A 16244-nucleotide genomic window follows, 5' to 3' on the forward strand; every position below is an offset into this window, starting at 1 on the left:
TCGAAAGTCAGACTCCGCGATAGAAATAAAGTTGGATTGGACTGGATGGTCTGACTGCCGTTTCGTTCGTGTCGCGTCTTGTTTGGAATGCAAGCGAGTCAAATTCGAGTCACGTTCAAGTGTGCCAAAATGTACATTTGCACGCAATCTGCTGTGATGATTGGATTTTTCTTGCACATGGAGTGTTCAAATAAAGCGGACGACAATCACTGCATCATCAGCATGAAGTTTTTAATGGCGCATCAGCAACGAACGAATTCGGCATTTCAGAAATGTTTGCGGCCACAAAAAAAAACAAAAGAGCAGCGCTGGCCACAACACACGAGTGGAAAACAAAAACTGCAATCAAATAAATAAAGGCACGCTCCAGCTGCAACACAACATGAAGGAAATTAGAAACGCACACAAAAAAAAAAATCTATATATATATATATAATTTATATATATATATATATTATTTGCCATTCTAACAAATTGTGCTGTCTGGAAATTGTAACTTGAAATTGATAAAGAAACAAAACGATGGGAGGATATTCTTTGGATTCCACCCTGGAAACCAACACGTAGACGCTTAGCGGAATGTCGCGATTGCGTCAATCCAGCACAAATATTTGCCAAAATGCTGCAGTTTTGATTTCAAGCCAAGAAATAAAAAAAGAAGAAGCTCGGCCTTTCCAAACGCATCTGAGTGAAGTCAGCCGGCACTTCCTTCGGAGCATCAAACACCTGCACACGCGCACTAGCTCGCTAGCAGGTGAGAACGACGCGCAGCGCCGCCTTGGGGCCGCCGTGCGCCCGAGTTTCTCTGCCGCAGCGCGCCGCCTGGCCGTCAAATTGCCGCACGGACGGCTCGGCGGCGTCCCCTCGCACACAAGTCATCCTGAGGAAGAGGAAGATGAGGAGGATGGGATTGGGGCTGGGGGCTTCCCATCCACACCGTCGTAGTTGGTCCCGGTGGTGTGTTCAGCCCACTTTGGCCCAGCTGAGGAAGGCGGGGATGTCTCGGACGGGCACGTTGCGTGTCAAGGCTTTGACGCGCAGGTTGCGGTCGTCCGTGAGGAGGACCACCTCGCGATGAAGACGCACCGTCCCACCGTCTGAAACATTTTGTCACTTTTGTCAACTGAAAATCGCATCACGGCAAGTGGAAAAATGCACGCACAAAAACTCTATTTTTTTTTTTTTGGGGGGGGGGGTTGACTTCCACATGTTTTGAAACAATAACACATTTTCACATCAATTGATGAAATTGCTGCTTTAATTCAGTCTCCATATTTTTTTTGTTGTTAGCTGCAAGAACTACATATGATATCAAAAATGTCAATCGTGCGATATAGTCCTCTATCATTTGACAAATGTATTCATTTTCCTTCTCCGCCATTTACTGCCGTCCATGAAAAGTTGTTGTACGAGAAGATGTTTTCAAGCTTGGTTACGTGGCGATATGAGGCTCCTCCCCTCACTTCAATACCGAGACAAAAGGCGCCAAAGAAATCCAAAATAAAGCTCTGCGAAAACGATTGCGCTCACTACACGTGTTACTTTGTGCAAATTCATGTCCCGAGTGGCTTTTGTGGATTATCAGTGAGGCGGGAAAAATGGCCAAGTTGTCAACATTGACTCCGCGTTTGTAGCAAGTAGCACGTGCAGGGATGAGCGTTCATCGGTGGAAGTCGCAAAAAACAAAAACGAAACCAAAGTGGAGTCAACGTCTTACTTCTTTGGTTGGGCATCAAGTCCTTGGCTTTGTCCTGGCAGTAGTGGAGGCAGCAGGACAGGATGACGTCATCGTTGTTGCCCTGGCAACAGCAAACACTCGGCATTGGTTGGTTCAAATCTTTCGGGCCCAAAGTCAGAACCTTCTTCCGGGCCCAACCACATCTGGACATCGCGACTCGGTGCTCCCGCCTGACGTCCTGACCTGCTGTCCCGAGGTGTCTTCGCTGCGGAAGGCGATGGACTCCAGCTGGCTCCCCCGGCTGGTGAGCGCCCGCAGCCGCGGCTCACGCGCCTCGAAGGCCCGCTCCAAGAACAGCACCGCCTGACGCGCCTTCTCCTGCACGCTGCGCACATGCGCCGCCAGGCCTCCACCGCCTCCTCCTCCCCCCGAAGCGTCCTGGCCTTTCGCCAAGCCGTCCAGCTCCGTGATCACTGCCGCGGCAAAAACCCAATTTCAAAACAAAAAACACACTCGGAGCACTCCGCTACTATTAGTTCAGCTTCCGTCAACAATTGCTTTTATGTCGCGCTCGTCAGTAATGTCGCATTTTTGTCCCATTTCGTCATTGCCATTCGTGATAGTTTTAGTTGAGAAAAACACAAAAAGGTTTTAGTCTGTTTGAGTTCAAAATTGCCGCCCAATAGCAAAGACTTTCTGATGGACGACACGTTCCAAACCGCTCCGAGTGGGAACGGTGCAATCGATGCTCATGGCTCCAAAATAAGCCGAGAACCCAAAACGTTTTATTTGTCAGCTGTTGTGGCTTTAAAGTAACACAAATGAAGAAAATAAAAACGTTTTAACAGCATAGACTTGTTCTAATACAGCAGCACAAGTCCAAACTCAATCAAACATTTGTCTCGTCTAATGGCTTTGATCACAAGCAAGTGTCGCTGTCGTCGCGGTCCGGCAAAGGAAAGCGCGCGAGCCGAGACGAATGAGCGCTGACGCATTTTTAATGACAGCTCAAGTGTTCGTGTTTGGTCGTGTCGGCGTGAGCTACGCTGTCCCGATGGCGGGCGTGCCCAAAATGAGGATAGGTTGCACCGGCGATGCAATTTGTGGAAAGACGCGTGACATGAACAATAGGAAGGGATGAGAGAAATTCTGAACACGTCTGACGGACCACGCGTTCACAATTTGGTCTCGTCTATGAAAATTCATGTTGGTTCACGTCATGTTTTCGGCATCAAACGACCTCGTTTAGCGCGTCATCGTCACGAAAAAAAAAAGGGGCGTCACGGTTGACAAAAACAACACCGGCGCCCGTGCAATGTTTAATCGACGATTCATCAAATGAGAACAATTTGATGGAAATGAGACATTTGCAAACATCTGATTTGACTCCTGTGCTGAATAATGGGAAGCACATTTGAAAAACTTTTTTTTCGTCCAAATAATGGAAAATGGATTAAAAGAATCGTTAGTTTCAGACCTAAATGACGCATTGATATGGGAAGTCAATGGTTCACCTAAAATGTACTTGAAGCTGTACAGTAACAAAGGAAGTGCTTTTCAAACAGAGGATAAAGAAGATATGTCAGCGAGGATTGCAATATTGTCAGTCTACATTTGTTTGTGCTCAAATCTACTCGTTTGTGACAAAGATGCGATCCATTAGCCAGCGAACGGACTTTGCCATTGAGTGTTAGCATGATGCTAAGTGGACTTTTTTCCCACGCTTCGTTTTTGGAGCTGGAAGTGTCTTATCGGAACAGTTGTTGACGGTCTGCCAACTGGGCGCAGTTGAGTTCACAGGAAAATGATTACCCCCCCCCCCCAAAAAAAATGGAAACAGCAGACTAAAATGTTACCAATGAGCGGCACCACCACAAAGTAGCTTCCACACTGGAGGAGCTTCTTGAGCGCCACCAGGTGGTCGATGAAGCCGTTGGTGTCGGGCACCAGGAAGAGAGGACGCACCTCCAGCTGCAGCCGCCTGCTGGTCTGCAGCACCGCCTGGCACCGGACCACCCGGGGGGGGAGAAAAAAGCAGATGTTTGCTCCGTCTCATTGATGGAACCCAAAATCAGCTGCGATGCAACAATAGTTGCTGGCTTTTTTTTTCTGCCCCTAGTCTGCGCTTACCTGAATTTTCCGGCGGCGCTTCTGCTGCTGCACCAGCTTGCTGGCGAGAGCGTGGCGCCGCGCCTTCAGCTGTCTGATGTCGCTCTCGCCCTCTCCCGCCGACGCCTCTTCCTCCTCCCCGTCACAGTCAAAGTCTTCCTCGCCTTCCGACGGCGACGGCGACGACGACGACTCCGTGATGACATCATCAGCCTGGGCACCAATCGACAATACGCTTGAATGCGTCCTCGTGACATTTGAAGACCTGGCCAAACGTCACCTCTTTGTCGGACGGCGATCGCTGCCCGGTGCCGGCGTGCCGAGAGGGAGCGGGCGGCGCCACGGCGACATATTTCCCGCCCTTGAAGGCCAGCAGAGGTTCTTCCTGCCCGCACAGCGCCTCCAAGAAGTACTTGAGCACCGTCACCCGTTTGCAGTCGGCGGCTACGGCCTGAAGGCAAAGAGCACGTGAAGGCGGTCATGAAGTCTATTTGCACTTTGCGGCTGAAAGGCCTGTCCTGGATGCTTTTGATTTGTGTGTCTGTCTCAACGCGCCTGCGCCCCCGTTTGTGTGCTGCTTCCTAAATTGCTGCTGCGGACGACACGAACGTGACGTGGTGAAGCGGGACGCGTGTCTTGTTTCGGGAGCATTAAACACACACAAAGTTGCTGATTTCCATTTGAAAGGTTGAGAAAAACGGTGGCATGGAGTACACGCGCACCCGTGTCTCTCTTTTTGGTCTTTCAAGTCTTGCTATGGAGCACTTGCGTATCTAAATGGTTGACGTTTGAAACGTTCGTTCCACAGTCTATATGCGCCTGGCTCACGTTAGCAAGGGAATTGCGCATATTTTATTTTTTTTTTTAAATGTGGAGTGCCGATGCTGTGCTCTGTCTTGGTCTGCAGGCGGCATACCGCGTCAGCGAGCGGGTCGACATAGCAGGGCTCCTGCGGCGCGGCCAGCAGCGGGACAAAGCCGGCGAGGAGCCCGTCCTCCTTCAGCTGCAGCACCATCAAGTCCTCGTCGCCGTCCGCCTCGTCCGTGTCCACTTTGTAGAGCGGCACCTCGCCGTGGTGGACGCGCGCCAGCACGTTGCACAGGCGGGCCAGGCACTGCCACACGTCCGGGCTGTCGCTGCGGTGGGGGACGAGGAAGGAGGACGTGAGGGGAAAACACGCGGCGGCAGGCGGCCAACCAAGCGCGGGCGCTCACTCGATGTTGCAGGGCGGCGGGTTCCACTGGTCCGGGTGTCCCAGCATCCAGTCGGACCAAACCTTGATGCCGGGCAGGAGTTCCCGCAAGTGTGCCGGGAAGCGCGAGACCCTCAGCGGGGCCTCCGGCTCATCCTCCTTGCGCTCGCGCTCCATGTCAAACGTGGACGTCGGTGCTGTTGAGACACGGAGTGAGCCAAAGCGCGGCGCACAGACAGAAACCCTACGAGACATTGCGCTGACCTGCTCGGGGCGGTGGACAAAAGTGAAAAAAAATGCTACGCATGCATAAAAGCTGCTGCAATATGAGAAAGAATATACGCCAGTGAGACTTGCTCGACCGTCTTCCTACAAATGTTTTTCGATGCAAACGTGAGCGCGTCAATGGGAAAACATTTTTTTTACTCATTCGTTCACAATCTGCCAAAGTGCCGCAGAGGTCTCTGTCATCATACAGCGCGAGGTCATCGCTATCTGAAGGCAACGTCGGCGTACCTGCGAGGGCCGAGCGAGTCATCAAAATGAATCGGGATGGGAACGCCCTTTATTGCCGTTGTACAGCGAGACTGGGGAGCGCAATAACACTAAACAATTGGATTTGTCTTCATATCCTTTTGTTTTGTAAAAAAATTAATTGTTTGAATAACCGTGATTTCAATTCTGACTAAAACAACGGCGATGAATATTTCGTTGCTCATCGGGCAGCCGTCGTACCTGCGCAGGCGTCCGTGAGCATCTGCGTGCAGCGTTGCACCATCAGCGCAAACATGGCCAGGCCCAGCGCCGTGCTCTGCTCCTGCAGCATCGAGCGACACGCTCCTCCTTCACCGGCGTCTGAGTCGCCGAAGGATGACACACGCGTGAGTCACGTGGCGTGCGCGTGCACGTATGTGTGTGCGTTACCTCGAGTGAGGGCGTTGTGTACGGTGAACATGTTGACGGCGACAATCTGCAGCAGCTGCGTGCTGCCCACGACTGACGGGCCGTGTTGGAGCAGCGCACGGAACTCGCGCACAACCCGCCGGGACACCCTGGGGAACGACTCCATCCTGCACGCGTACGAAAAGGAACTTTGGGTTCGGCTGGGGTTTTTTTTTTTGGGTTGCTTTCGCGGCGGCAGACTCAAATCTTATGGGACTCGACTCGACTCGACTCGACTCGACTCGACTCGACTCGACTCGACTCGACTCGACTCACGCGCGACGAGAGCCCGTGTATTTGATTCGAGTCGGACTCACCCCACTTTGGTGAAGAGCTTTCCATGCGCGTGCAGGAAACTCAGGATGAATCTCTTGTTGAGCTGAAAAGAAGCAGGAGGACCAAAGGTCACTGACGCGCCTCCGACGGCCGAGTTGCGGTTGAAGCCGGCTCGCTTTGTTGTGGCTGAAACTCACGTTACGAATAGAATTGTGTCTTTGAGCCGGCGGTCTTTGCTATTTCAGTTTCCGCGTGTCTTTGACAGTGACGCCTGGTCTTTAAAACTAACGTTCAGTTTAAAACTAGCGTTAGATGGGTCTGATTTTTGCAAACTCACATTGTGTCTGCGTTACACGGGAGTTGCGCGTCTCTGATGTTCACCCGTGAGCACGAAGGGCAATCGGTGTCTGTGAGATTCGCGGCCTTACATCGGCGCCATCGAGCCCGCCGAGCTCCGCGTCCCGTTGCGAGTCTCCGCCGGCGTGTTTGCCGGGACGCACCCAGACCTCGGAGCGCGCCCCGTCCTCGGAGCCGCCGCGGCCCTGGACGGCGGGCCCCCGGGAGCCGCCGTCCTGCTCATCCTGCCTCCTGCGACGCTCCAGCTGCTCCGTCTTGCGCTTGGCCTCCTCAAAGAGGCTGATCAGGCTCTCTCTGGCCGTCAGGATGGGGTTGGACGCCGCCAGGCTGCGCATGTAGTAATAGACGGCGTCCAGCTTGCGCTTCTGCGGGGGGGAGACACACAAAAATTGGCGGATCAAGGCGCGAAGCAAACGAGACGCGGCTGAAGATCGCCGTTCGGTCACTCACGGTGTAGACCGCCAGCAGGGCCAGCTGGTTGTACGGGCGGCCGTTTTTGGGGGCGATCTGCTGAGCTTTCAAGTACCAGCTGAGAGAAATCACACTGATGGCTATCAAACGCACACGATACAGTGCAGCCGCAAAGCCTTTGCAAATTGAATCTGCCACGAGACGCGGTCGGCAAGAACAAAAACAAGAGGAGTTTACCGCGTTGAAAAAAGAAACGCGGTACGGGGTCCAAGTAAGCGAAAGCTCGCTTGCACGTCATCCAGTCATTTCCAACCATCAGTGTCCAACCTCCCGCGCAATCGGCTCAATTATGTCGCAAGCCTGACAATCCCTTTGCGAGACTAGCAAAAAAACAGCAAAAATTTCTAATTGATGGCTGGTGTCGTCAGACAAGCATTAAATATGCGGACGTCAAAACACAAACGCAGCCCAAACTTTCTTTTTCAATAAAGAAATAAAAAGTACACGAGCTACGGGAGACGCTTCCAGTTCACACGCGGCGCAGCGGCGGTTTCCCAAACGGAAGGACGCGGGTTCCATCCCCCAAAGCGTCTTGGAGCAAGACACCGAACCCGGATGGAACGTCGTCATCAATCGGCGGCGTACGAGTTGAAGACGCCACGTCGTCGCCGACCTCTCAAGCCAGGAGGCAAGTGCGAGCGCAAAGCAGGCCGCAACCGGATCAGTCAGCGGTGAATAACAAAAAAACAAAAGCTGTCTCGGTACCTGCGGGCTTTTCCATAGTCGGTCGAGTCGCCGGCTTGTTCCCGGTAGCGAGCGATGTCGCCTTGACAGATGAGACAGCGCTGAGCGCTGATCAGAGCGTACTTGACCTGCGGCAACACCAAAGCAGCGCCGCGTTACTTTCATTGTTGAGCTTTTGTGTTTTTCCCAGGTAGGATATTTCCAAGCGCTGCGTTTGAATATGCTGCGGTGCAGTTTGTCGGAAAACGTCGGCCGCACAGCCGCCGTCGGCTCCTGCTGACGACGTCACGCTGTTAGCGCGGATTTCTTCCAAAAAAATTGGTTGCCTCCGTGGTTTTTGTTTTACATTCGGATTTACTAAAAAAACTGCATTCATGCCCCTGTGGTTTCTCCTGCCGCACACACACAACAATGCCGCGGTTCACTCGTGATGCAAGATCGGATGAATAGAATGCGTGAAACGTTTTTCTTCCGAGCCCAAACTCGTCCGATTCCCAAAGCGACGGAGCATCGACGTGACGTCTTTGCGAGGCACGGCGAGAAGCGACGTCGGCAACGCAGCCGAAGCGGACGCCGCTTCCATCTTTTCATCAATCGCCATCGGACGCTCGCTCAAATTCAATTGAGAAAAATAATCCACGCCCCGTCAATATTACAATTGCAATTTAAGATGTGATTCTTTTCTAAGGTCCTCCCTCTCTTTTGTAACCATCAATGAATGCGTAATACAATAATCCGGCAACTATTTTGGTCTTGGACCTGAGACCAATGATGAAGCATGAATTCATAATTCATTGACAAGCGAACGGACTAAACACCGACTCGCAGCGTAGCGTCAAAGTCAGCAAACAAACTTCTCCGCTGAGATGGAAAACGCGAGTTATTGCGCGTCCTCAACTCTGACCGCGTGCGCAGAATCCAGACACGAAGCAAAACAAAGAAAGAAATAATTTGCGATTTGGAAATTGCACCCCCCTTCCGAGGAATGTCAACGACGTGCACTTTTTTGCCAATTGCGACACGTACCGTTTTGCGCAGCGGCCGCGCCCTGATGGCCATGCCGTCCATGTAGTCGTCCAGTTTGAATCGGTAGACCGTCTGCAGCTTCTGGAGCAAGGCGTCGAAGAAGCGCGCTCCCTGAAAACAGGTCACGTGCGCCGGTCAGCCAAAAGCAAAAGGTTTGAATGGTCGCCACGTTCCGCGGCAGACCTCGTCGAGCAGCGCCAGCAGCACATTGCGGACGTGCGCCGGCTTGTCGGCGGCGGGGTCCTTGAGCAGCTGGCGAAAGTGCTCGATGACCTGGTAGAAGACGTTCTTCCACAGCGCCTGGTCCACGCTCTGCGAGTCGGCCAGCTCCATGTCGCTCAGGACCACGCGCTCGTACACGGCCAGCAGCTCCGCCCTGAGCGTCGGCAACAAATGCAAATGTTGTCAAACGGTCCGCAAATCACGTCCAACCTCTCGTCAATTGAATACACCACAAAGGCAAACTAGTTCAAGTTCAAACGGATCGTTTTTTTGCAAATCATCCAGAACTTTGGGTGCGCGTTCCCAAAGCAGAAACAAAGGGACGGCGAAAGTCAAGGAATGCCGTTTGGAACGCGGCACGGGTGAGCTGCCGGGTGCCGTGACGGGCTGGAAAAGGAGCTTGGCGGAATCGCTCAGTCATTCACAAGACGGGGCGAGCGTCAACGACGGCGCGCAACATCACAAAAGTGGCTTGCCAAAATTGCCGACAAAGAGCAAAAGAAGCGTCGCGACCGCTCCGCACGCCGGCATGTGTGATGCCATGGCGCCGCGTTGGTACCAAAGGCGCCATCTTGTTTCACCGTGTCACAACAACGCGGCTCGGTAGTCAAAAGAGCGCAAGCGGGAGACGGGCCGGGCTGCGCTCCAGAGCCGCCTCCCGTTGAAAAACGCACCTGCAAAGCTTCAACAAAGAGTGTCCTCGCTTCGCAAACGTTTCTCGAATGCCGTCAAAAGGAAAAGGTGACGTCGACGTGACCCCGGCGCAGCTTTTTAATTCCACGTCGACGATTGACAGCGGATCGCTTTGAACGCTCGGCGCGAAATTGTCTTTGGAGTGCGTCTGTCATGTCAAGCGCCCACGATAGAGGCAAAAAACGTTTTGTTTGTTCTTGGAACTGAAAACACGCGAGAATCAGGAGGTGCGCGTGCGATGCGGTGCAAACGTGACTTCAAGTGCACCGACCTGAGCTGGGCCATGCGCTCCAGTCCGTCGGAGCTGAGTCGGTCTCGGGACAACAGGTTGCTGAGCTGAACTTCCTGCGAGTCGGCCGCCCGGAGCATGCGGCCCAGCTCGCCCCTGGCCCGCCGCTCCTCCTCCTCTGCCGTCAGGCCGCCGCCCGCCTGCGCGTAACCTCTGTACGAGTACGCGCCATTGGACAGCTGGTAGGGCGGCGCCACGGCGAAAGGGTAGCGCTGGCCGGCGGGCGGCGGGCAGCAATAGGGGTTGTCCGACTTCTGGAACTTGTAGTAGGCCAAGGCGGCCGCCTGCTGCTGCTGCGACACCAGAGGACTCGCCGCTACTTCGTCATCCGTGTCGAGAAAGTGCAGCTGTCCGTATCCCGCCTGCAGTCGCTCCCGTCGGCCGGCCGCCGTCGGCGCCGGTTTCTGCTCGGGATTGTTGGGGTCCCAGAGGCGCCTGGAGCCTCCGCCGCGACCTCCTCGGGCCTTTGAAGCAGCTCCGCCAAAAAGCATGCGCCGGCCCGATTCGGGAGGCTCGGCGAGCTCGCCGCCGGACGGCAGCACCAGGATGCCTGCTGGAGACACGTTTCATGACGACACCTCGAAATTTCGCATTTCAATGTGATTTCACGTCGGATTTCGGGCCGGTAACATATTGGGCCACTGCCAGAGACTCAACCCTTTTTTTGCCGGTCGGTCCCCCGCCCTCGGGCCGCGATCTCGGCACCGTTCCGTCCTCGACCTTATTCGTCATCCCTTGCTTATGGATGACGCATGTACAAAGTATGGAAAGGTGCGTCAATAACACAGACGCACGCACTTACCCCCACCTCGGCCCCGAGGAGCCGGTCCGTGTTTGTGGCAGTCCCCAGAGGCGGCCTGGTTCTTGTCCGCGGAGACCCTGAGGAGTCCCCGTCCTCGTCCTCTGCCTTTGCTTCCTTTGGACCGGTTGCGGGCCTCCCCGGCGTCGTCCATCCGGCGAACGCGCCCGTCGTTCGGCGCGTCGCTCGTCTCACCTTCCGCGCCCAAATCGTCCCAGGACGATCCGCGGATTCCTCTCTGCGGGCGGTCGGGCCTGTTGGCGGCGTCCGGACCGGTGGCGCTGCCGGCCGAGCTGCTGCTGTACGTGCGGCGGCGCTGACGACGAATGTCAGACTTGGAATAGCGCTTGGAGGCGGGTGCGGCGCCATCCCATTTGGAGCACTCGCTTCGCTGACCTTTCCTTTGCGTCGGAGCGCCTCTGTCGTCTTCCCCGCCACCGCCGCCGTTTTTCTCGTCACTTCTTCTTTTTGGATGAGTCTCTCCTGATTTGTCGGTCTCGTTGCCCCCGCTTTTCACTTTTTGCCACTCGCCGGGCACGGCGACAGTCTGGCTCTTCTTCTCCTCCTCCTCCCCGTTGCCTCTTCCACGATGCTTTCCCCTCTTCTCTGCGTCGTCTCGTCTTTCCTGAGCCGCGCTTTTGCCTCTGTGTTCGGCGGTGTCCTCGCCGTCTTTGCGGGACGCTTTCCCCTTGATGCTGAGATTCTCCACTTTGCCCACCAGTTTCTCCACATTCCTATTTGTCTCCTTGGATTTGGCATTTTGCTGAGTGCCTTTTCTGTTTTCATCGTTGCCCTTTGCTTTTCTTTCTTTGGCTTTGTTGTCATGATTCCCCGGCGGAGGCTTATCCAGTTCTGGCAGCCCGCCGCAGTCTTTCCCCGGGACGTTCCGGCGGCTCGCGGGCTGGTAAAATTCCCGGTCGGGTTTACGGGGTTTCTTGAACTTGCCGGCTCCGGCGGGCTCCTGACTTTCTCGCACGTCTGTGTCACCGGGCATCGTGTCGACGCCGGGCGCGGGGAGGTTCTTTTTGCCCTCCCTCGGATTGAGATTGCGCAGGTGGGCCGGCGGGGTTCCGCAGCGGTCGATCAGAGTGTCTTCGGTCTCCTCGCTGTCACGCCGCTGCCGTCCCTGTCCGGGCCCCCGCTGGTAGCGCTGCATGTCGGGACGCCGTCGGTGCGTCTTGCGTATGTGACCGTCTGCTACGCTCCGAGAAATAACACACATGAAACGTTTTGCAATTCAAATTTTCAACCAGCCACTGATAAATACTTTGGTGCAAAGATCTAAATTGAATTCAACTGGATACAAGTGATTATTCACAACAAACAAACATCAATCGACCGTCAAAATTAAATGCTCTGCCATGATCTTAATAAATTTTGGTGCCAAGGAACTATGTTGACATGAGGAGCTTCATTTTGACAAACGTCATGGTGTGGTACCATATTGTAACGTTGATAGGCAATAGGGGCGGCGTAAATTACTTGGGAATGGTCGGGGCTCATGAATAACGAATGAACTTGTCTCAGTGGGACATCCCGCTTGTTTAGTTGAACACAAAGATGCGACCTACTCAGCTGTATGAATGACAAAAGGTGGAGACTCAGGTTGAATACATTTCAATTCTTCAGCCAGAATTGAAATGTGTTCTGCCTGTCACGGGCATTGATAGATGGGCAATGGGCAAAAGACATCGGTAGTAAACGTAAACACATCGGACCAATTAAGTGAATCCTAATCGAGCCTACTGCCTGATTATCTTATTATATAATTCACACGTAAATATTGGCAATTGTTCACGTTCGCAACACGAGGCGCGTCAATTCTTCGCGTCACTTCGTACTAGGCAACAAGTTGAGCAAACTCCCGCTTTTGTTGTCCTCGTGACGTCACTAGGAACGCTTGTCGTTTAACTGCACTCTGAACTCATTTTTTTGTTTGTTTAAAGCATACATTACTGTCACTTAATTATGTGTGTGTCGGTAGTTGTCGCAGCATGTCAGTGACGCTGAAAAGCAAAGCAAAGCGCACAGTGCTAGCATTAGCACCATTAGCATTAGCCACATTAGCACCAAAGCTAGCCAAGCGCGTGGGCGCACGTCGAGCAGGTCCGCGCGATCCTCATGGCGCCGACATACGAGCAAGCTGGAAGCTTCTTTTATTTTTTGTTGTGTTTTCACCTTGATCAAGTGAACAACTGGACGCTCGAAGTTCAGCGGCCGAGATTCGCACTCGGTCCAGGTGCTCCGCCATCTCGTTCGGCCTCCACAACGACAAAAGCAACAACACAAACCAAAACAAGACAAGACCAAAAAGATTTAAAAAAAAAAAAAACTTGGCTACGGTGGCCGCCACTGGACAAACTAGGCCAAAAGCGATGCCGGCTGCTAAGTGTTTTTTTTTTTCCTTTTTCTTTTTTTTTGCTTTATTGAAATAAATAGCAAAACATGTAACAATATATCCCAAATGAAGTTTTTCGAAAAATATAAAAAGAAAAACAATCGTCAATATTTAACATACTTAAAGGCATATCAATGAGTTGAACAAAAACACTGTATGTGGTATTTTCTGCTTGTGACTTTTTTTTGCCATCACAACGATTACACGAATATACTGGTTACTTCGGGCGGCACGGTGGGGGGCTGATTTGCACGCCCGTACGGAGATGCAGGGTTCCATTCCGGCTTCGGCCTTCCTGTGTGGAGTTTGCATGTTCTCCCTGTGCCGACGTGGCTTTTCTCCGGGTACTCGGGTTTCCTCCCGCATTCCAAAAACAAGCATGGCCCATTGATTGGACACTCAGAATTGCCCCTCGGTGTGTTTGTAAGTGTGAATGGTTGTTCATCTTTGTGTGCCCTACGAATGTCTGGCAACCAGTCTAGGGGGTACTCAAAAACATCTGGGATAGGCTCCAGCACGCCCATGACCCTCGTGAGGAGAAGCGGCTCAGATAATGGATGGATGGATACTGGCTGATCGACTTTGATGTTACATTTTGTTGCCATGGTGATATCGTCAGGAGTGTGATATTGACTTCTGAAGGCTACGTGACTTCCGTCGGTTCCATTTCGATCATGAAATCCTCTCACCGTCTTATTTCGCATCTGCACCACTTTTTAGGATCTAGTGTGTCTGCAATGTGAGCATGAGGAGAAGTGGGGGCACACCGGAAGTGATATGTTCGTGAGCGCGCGTGTGTGCGTGTGTGTGTGTGTTAGAAAGTGTGAATGGAGTTGCCCCGCCGGAAGTAGTGGGCGTGTGTCTTCGCGTGTGTGTGTGTGTGTGTGTGTTGCAGCAAAATGCAAGTGAAGCAATGCAGAAAGATGACACACACACGCGCGGGAGCCGGGGTGAAGAGGAGGATGATGAGTAAGAGGGCTGGTGTGAATACCAATGCGAGAAAAGCGGGGGCCGATTTTTTTTTTTTTGCAGGTGAATCTGATCTGGGCGCCAAAGGGGGGTTTCACCGGCCCGCCCAATGGCCCCGCCCCCCCATGACGCCTACGCACAGGCGTGAAGCTGGGAGGAGAGGAAGAGCTTCATGGCACTCGGCTGAAGATAAGACGGACGACGACAAGTCGTGAGCGAGCGTGTCGAAGCTTGCACTGCAGAAGAATTGAAATCGACCATCTTTGTCACTCCAAATCAGTTTCATGGCCATTGTGCTGCCCGACTCGGCCACCCGAGCGCAGACGCCCAAGTAGACTGCTCATAGAGAGACGTCTCAACCGATGAAGGGGTTGCACCCCCACCCCTCTAAAATGGACCCCCCACAGGTGCATGACCAGATACTTGTTTTCATGTTTTTGTTTTTTTTTTACCCACATTTCCAACCCCAGTGGGGAACATGTAATGATTTTTTTATCAGCATTTTTTTGACAAATATTTTGGAATAGTAAAACATTTTAGTTTTCTTGTGTGAACCATCCGAGATATCCCTCCCAGGAAAAACAAATCTTTGCTCCGCCACTGGTCTCAACTCCACACAGAGCATCAGTATGGTAGTAATATTTGTAATATGACTGTGGGGACTGTTATATTGTCTATCTGCACACAGTACATTTGGTAGCCTACATTTGACTGTAAAAGGACAATATTTGGTCGCAGTAAAATTTGAGAGTCAAATATTCAGCGTAAATTTGTCATGCTGAAATTCAGCGTCAAATTTACTTTGGTGTTGACGCGTGCGTGTGGGAGTCTCAGTTGGACGGCTTGGCAAAGGCAAATGTAGTCCTCGGTTGTCTTTGAATTTCAAATCATGCTTCAGAGTTTGTCGCAAACAGGAGTGGGCGGACATGGACGGCTTGAGTGAGTGGGATTGATACCTCCCACCAGCGTTCTCACACACACAGAGGAGGAAAAGATGCGGGGGCAGACGCCTCCCTTGAGGCGCTCTCATCTTGATTCTGGGACCTCCAGTCCAGATTTGGTACAGATGTTAGCTTTAGGCTTAGGCTTAGATTTGATGGATGTGTAGTTGTGAAATTATTGGTCAGTGAAGAGGGATGGCGGTGCTCGACCTGAAATACCGACAGGAACTTAGACGATTCCCAACTCCGTCCATTTCTCCCTCTCCGTTTTTTTCTCCTCTCATCTCACCCCCTTTGCACCTCTTCTTCTTGCATCACTCCTCCTCCATCCTTTCGACAACTTCTTCTTCAGCCCTCTCCCTCATCTCCTCCGCCTCATTTCTACATCCCAAACTTCTTTCTCGTCAGGTCTGCTCTCTCCATTTTTCTGTTTAGTTCTCACATCTGCCTGCACGTTCGCGAATCAAAAGGAGAGAAAACACAAATGCGTGTGTGCGTGTGCACTTGCGCATAGGGGTGCCTCACAGGGATATCAGTATGAGTCAGAATGGGGGGAAGAAAGAGGAAGTGGGTGGCTGCTGGGAGAAAAACAGAAGCCCGATCACACACGCACAGGAAAAAAACAAAAAACAAACGTTCTTCGCAAAAGGAAATGAACAAAACGACATGCACTCGGACAACACGATCGCCGTTTCCTCAGCGCTGGAGATTTGAATGACCCGCGGGCCGCAGTGCCCTTCGGACGTCAGGCCGGCTGGCGGAGGCCTTCCGGTGGCGTGGCGACTGCACGGGCCGGCCAAAAGCACGGCTCGCTATGAGCAGCTCCTGTCCGGACTCATCACAGTAAAATAAGGACACGATCGTAGCGTTGTGCATTGTGCAAGGTTACACAAATTGCACATATAAAGAATTCTAAGTGAAGAGCGAGAAATTGCCATCCGACAGCTTTTTGCTTCAATTCAATAATGGACAGTGTGCTGCTCCTGGTGTGCTCGCCAAACGCCAGACGGCCGACAAAGTGAATTTTGCTTTTGTTTTGTCTTGAATTGAAACGCGACCTTCTGCCGGCTAGCGGATCAGCCTTGAATTGCTCTTCTTGTCGCAATACGTTGCGAGCGTAAATAGCTCAACACCCAAAAATAGTTGGGATAAATAAATCATTTTCAGACCAATGAAATGAAATGGAATCATTTCCCTC

At 52.5% G+C, this 16244-nt stretch overlaps 1 protein-coding gene across 1 annotated transcript; it reads right to left on the reverse strand.

The window, feature by feature from the left end:
* Window positions 1–214: 214 nt before the first annotated feature.
* Window positions 215–13058, reverse strand: smg6 (SMG6 nonsense mediated mRNA decay factor). The gene is given in 19 exon segments (XM_088280384.1): window positions 215–1097; window positions 1718–1799; window positions 1922–2151; window positions 3535–3679; window positions 3809–4057; window positions 4059–4238; window positions 4704–4923; window positions 5002–5176; window positions 5715–5834; window positions 5904–6049; window positions 6239–6300; window positions 6626–6919; window positions 7005–7083; window positions 7731–7837; window positions 8736–8846; window positions 8919–9111; window positions 9922–10489; window positions 10742–11935; window positions 12917–13058. Coding segments are annotated over 19 exon segments (4362 nt in total). The 5' UTR covers window positions 12990–13058; the 3' UTR covers window positions 215–963.
* Window positions 13059–16244: the final 3186 nt, after the last annotated feature.

This window comes from Idiotropiscis lumnitzeri, chromosome 17 (assembly GCF_059441095.1).
Source record: "Idiotropiscis lumnitzeri isolate Australia: NSW breed Sydney's pygmy pipehorse chromosome 17, RoL_Ilum_1.0, whole genome shotgun sequence".
NCBI classification, from domain to species: domain Eukaryota; kingdom Metazoa; phylum Chordata; class Actinopteri; order Syngnathiformes; family Syngnathidae; genus Idiotropiscis; species Idiotropiscis lumnitzeri.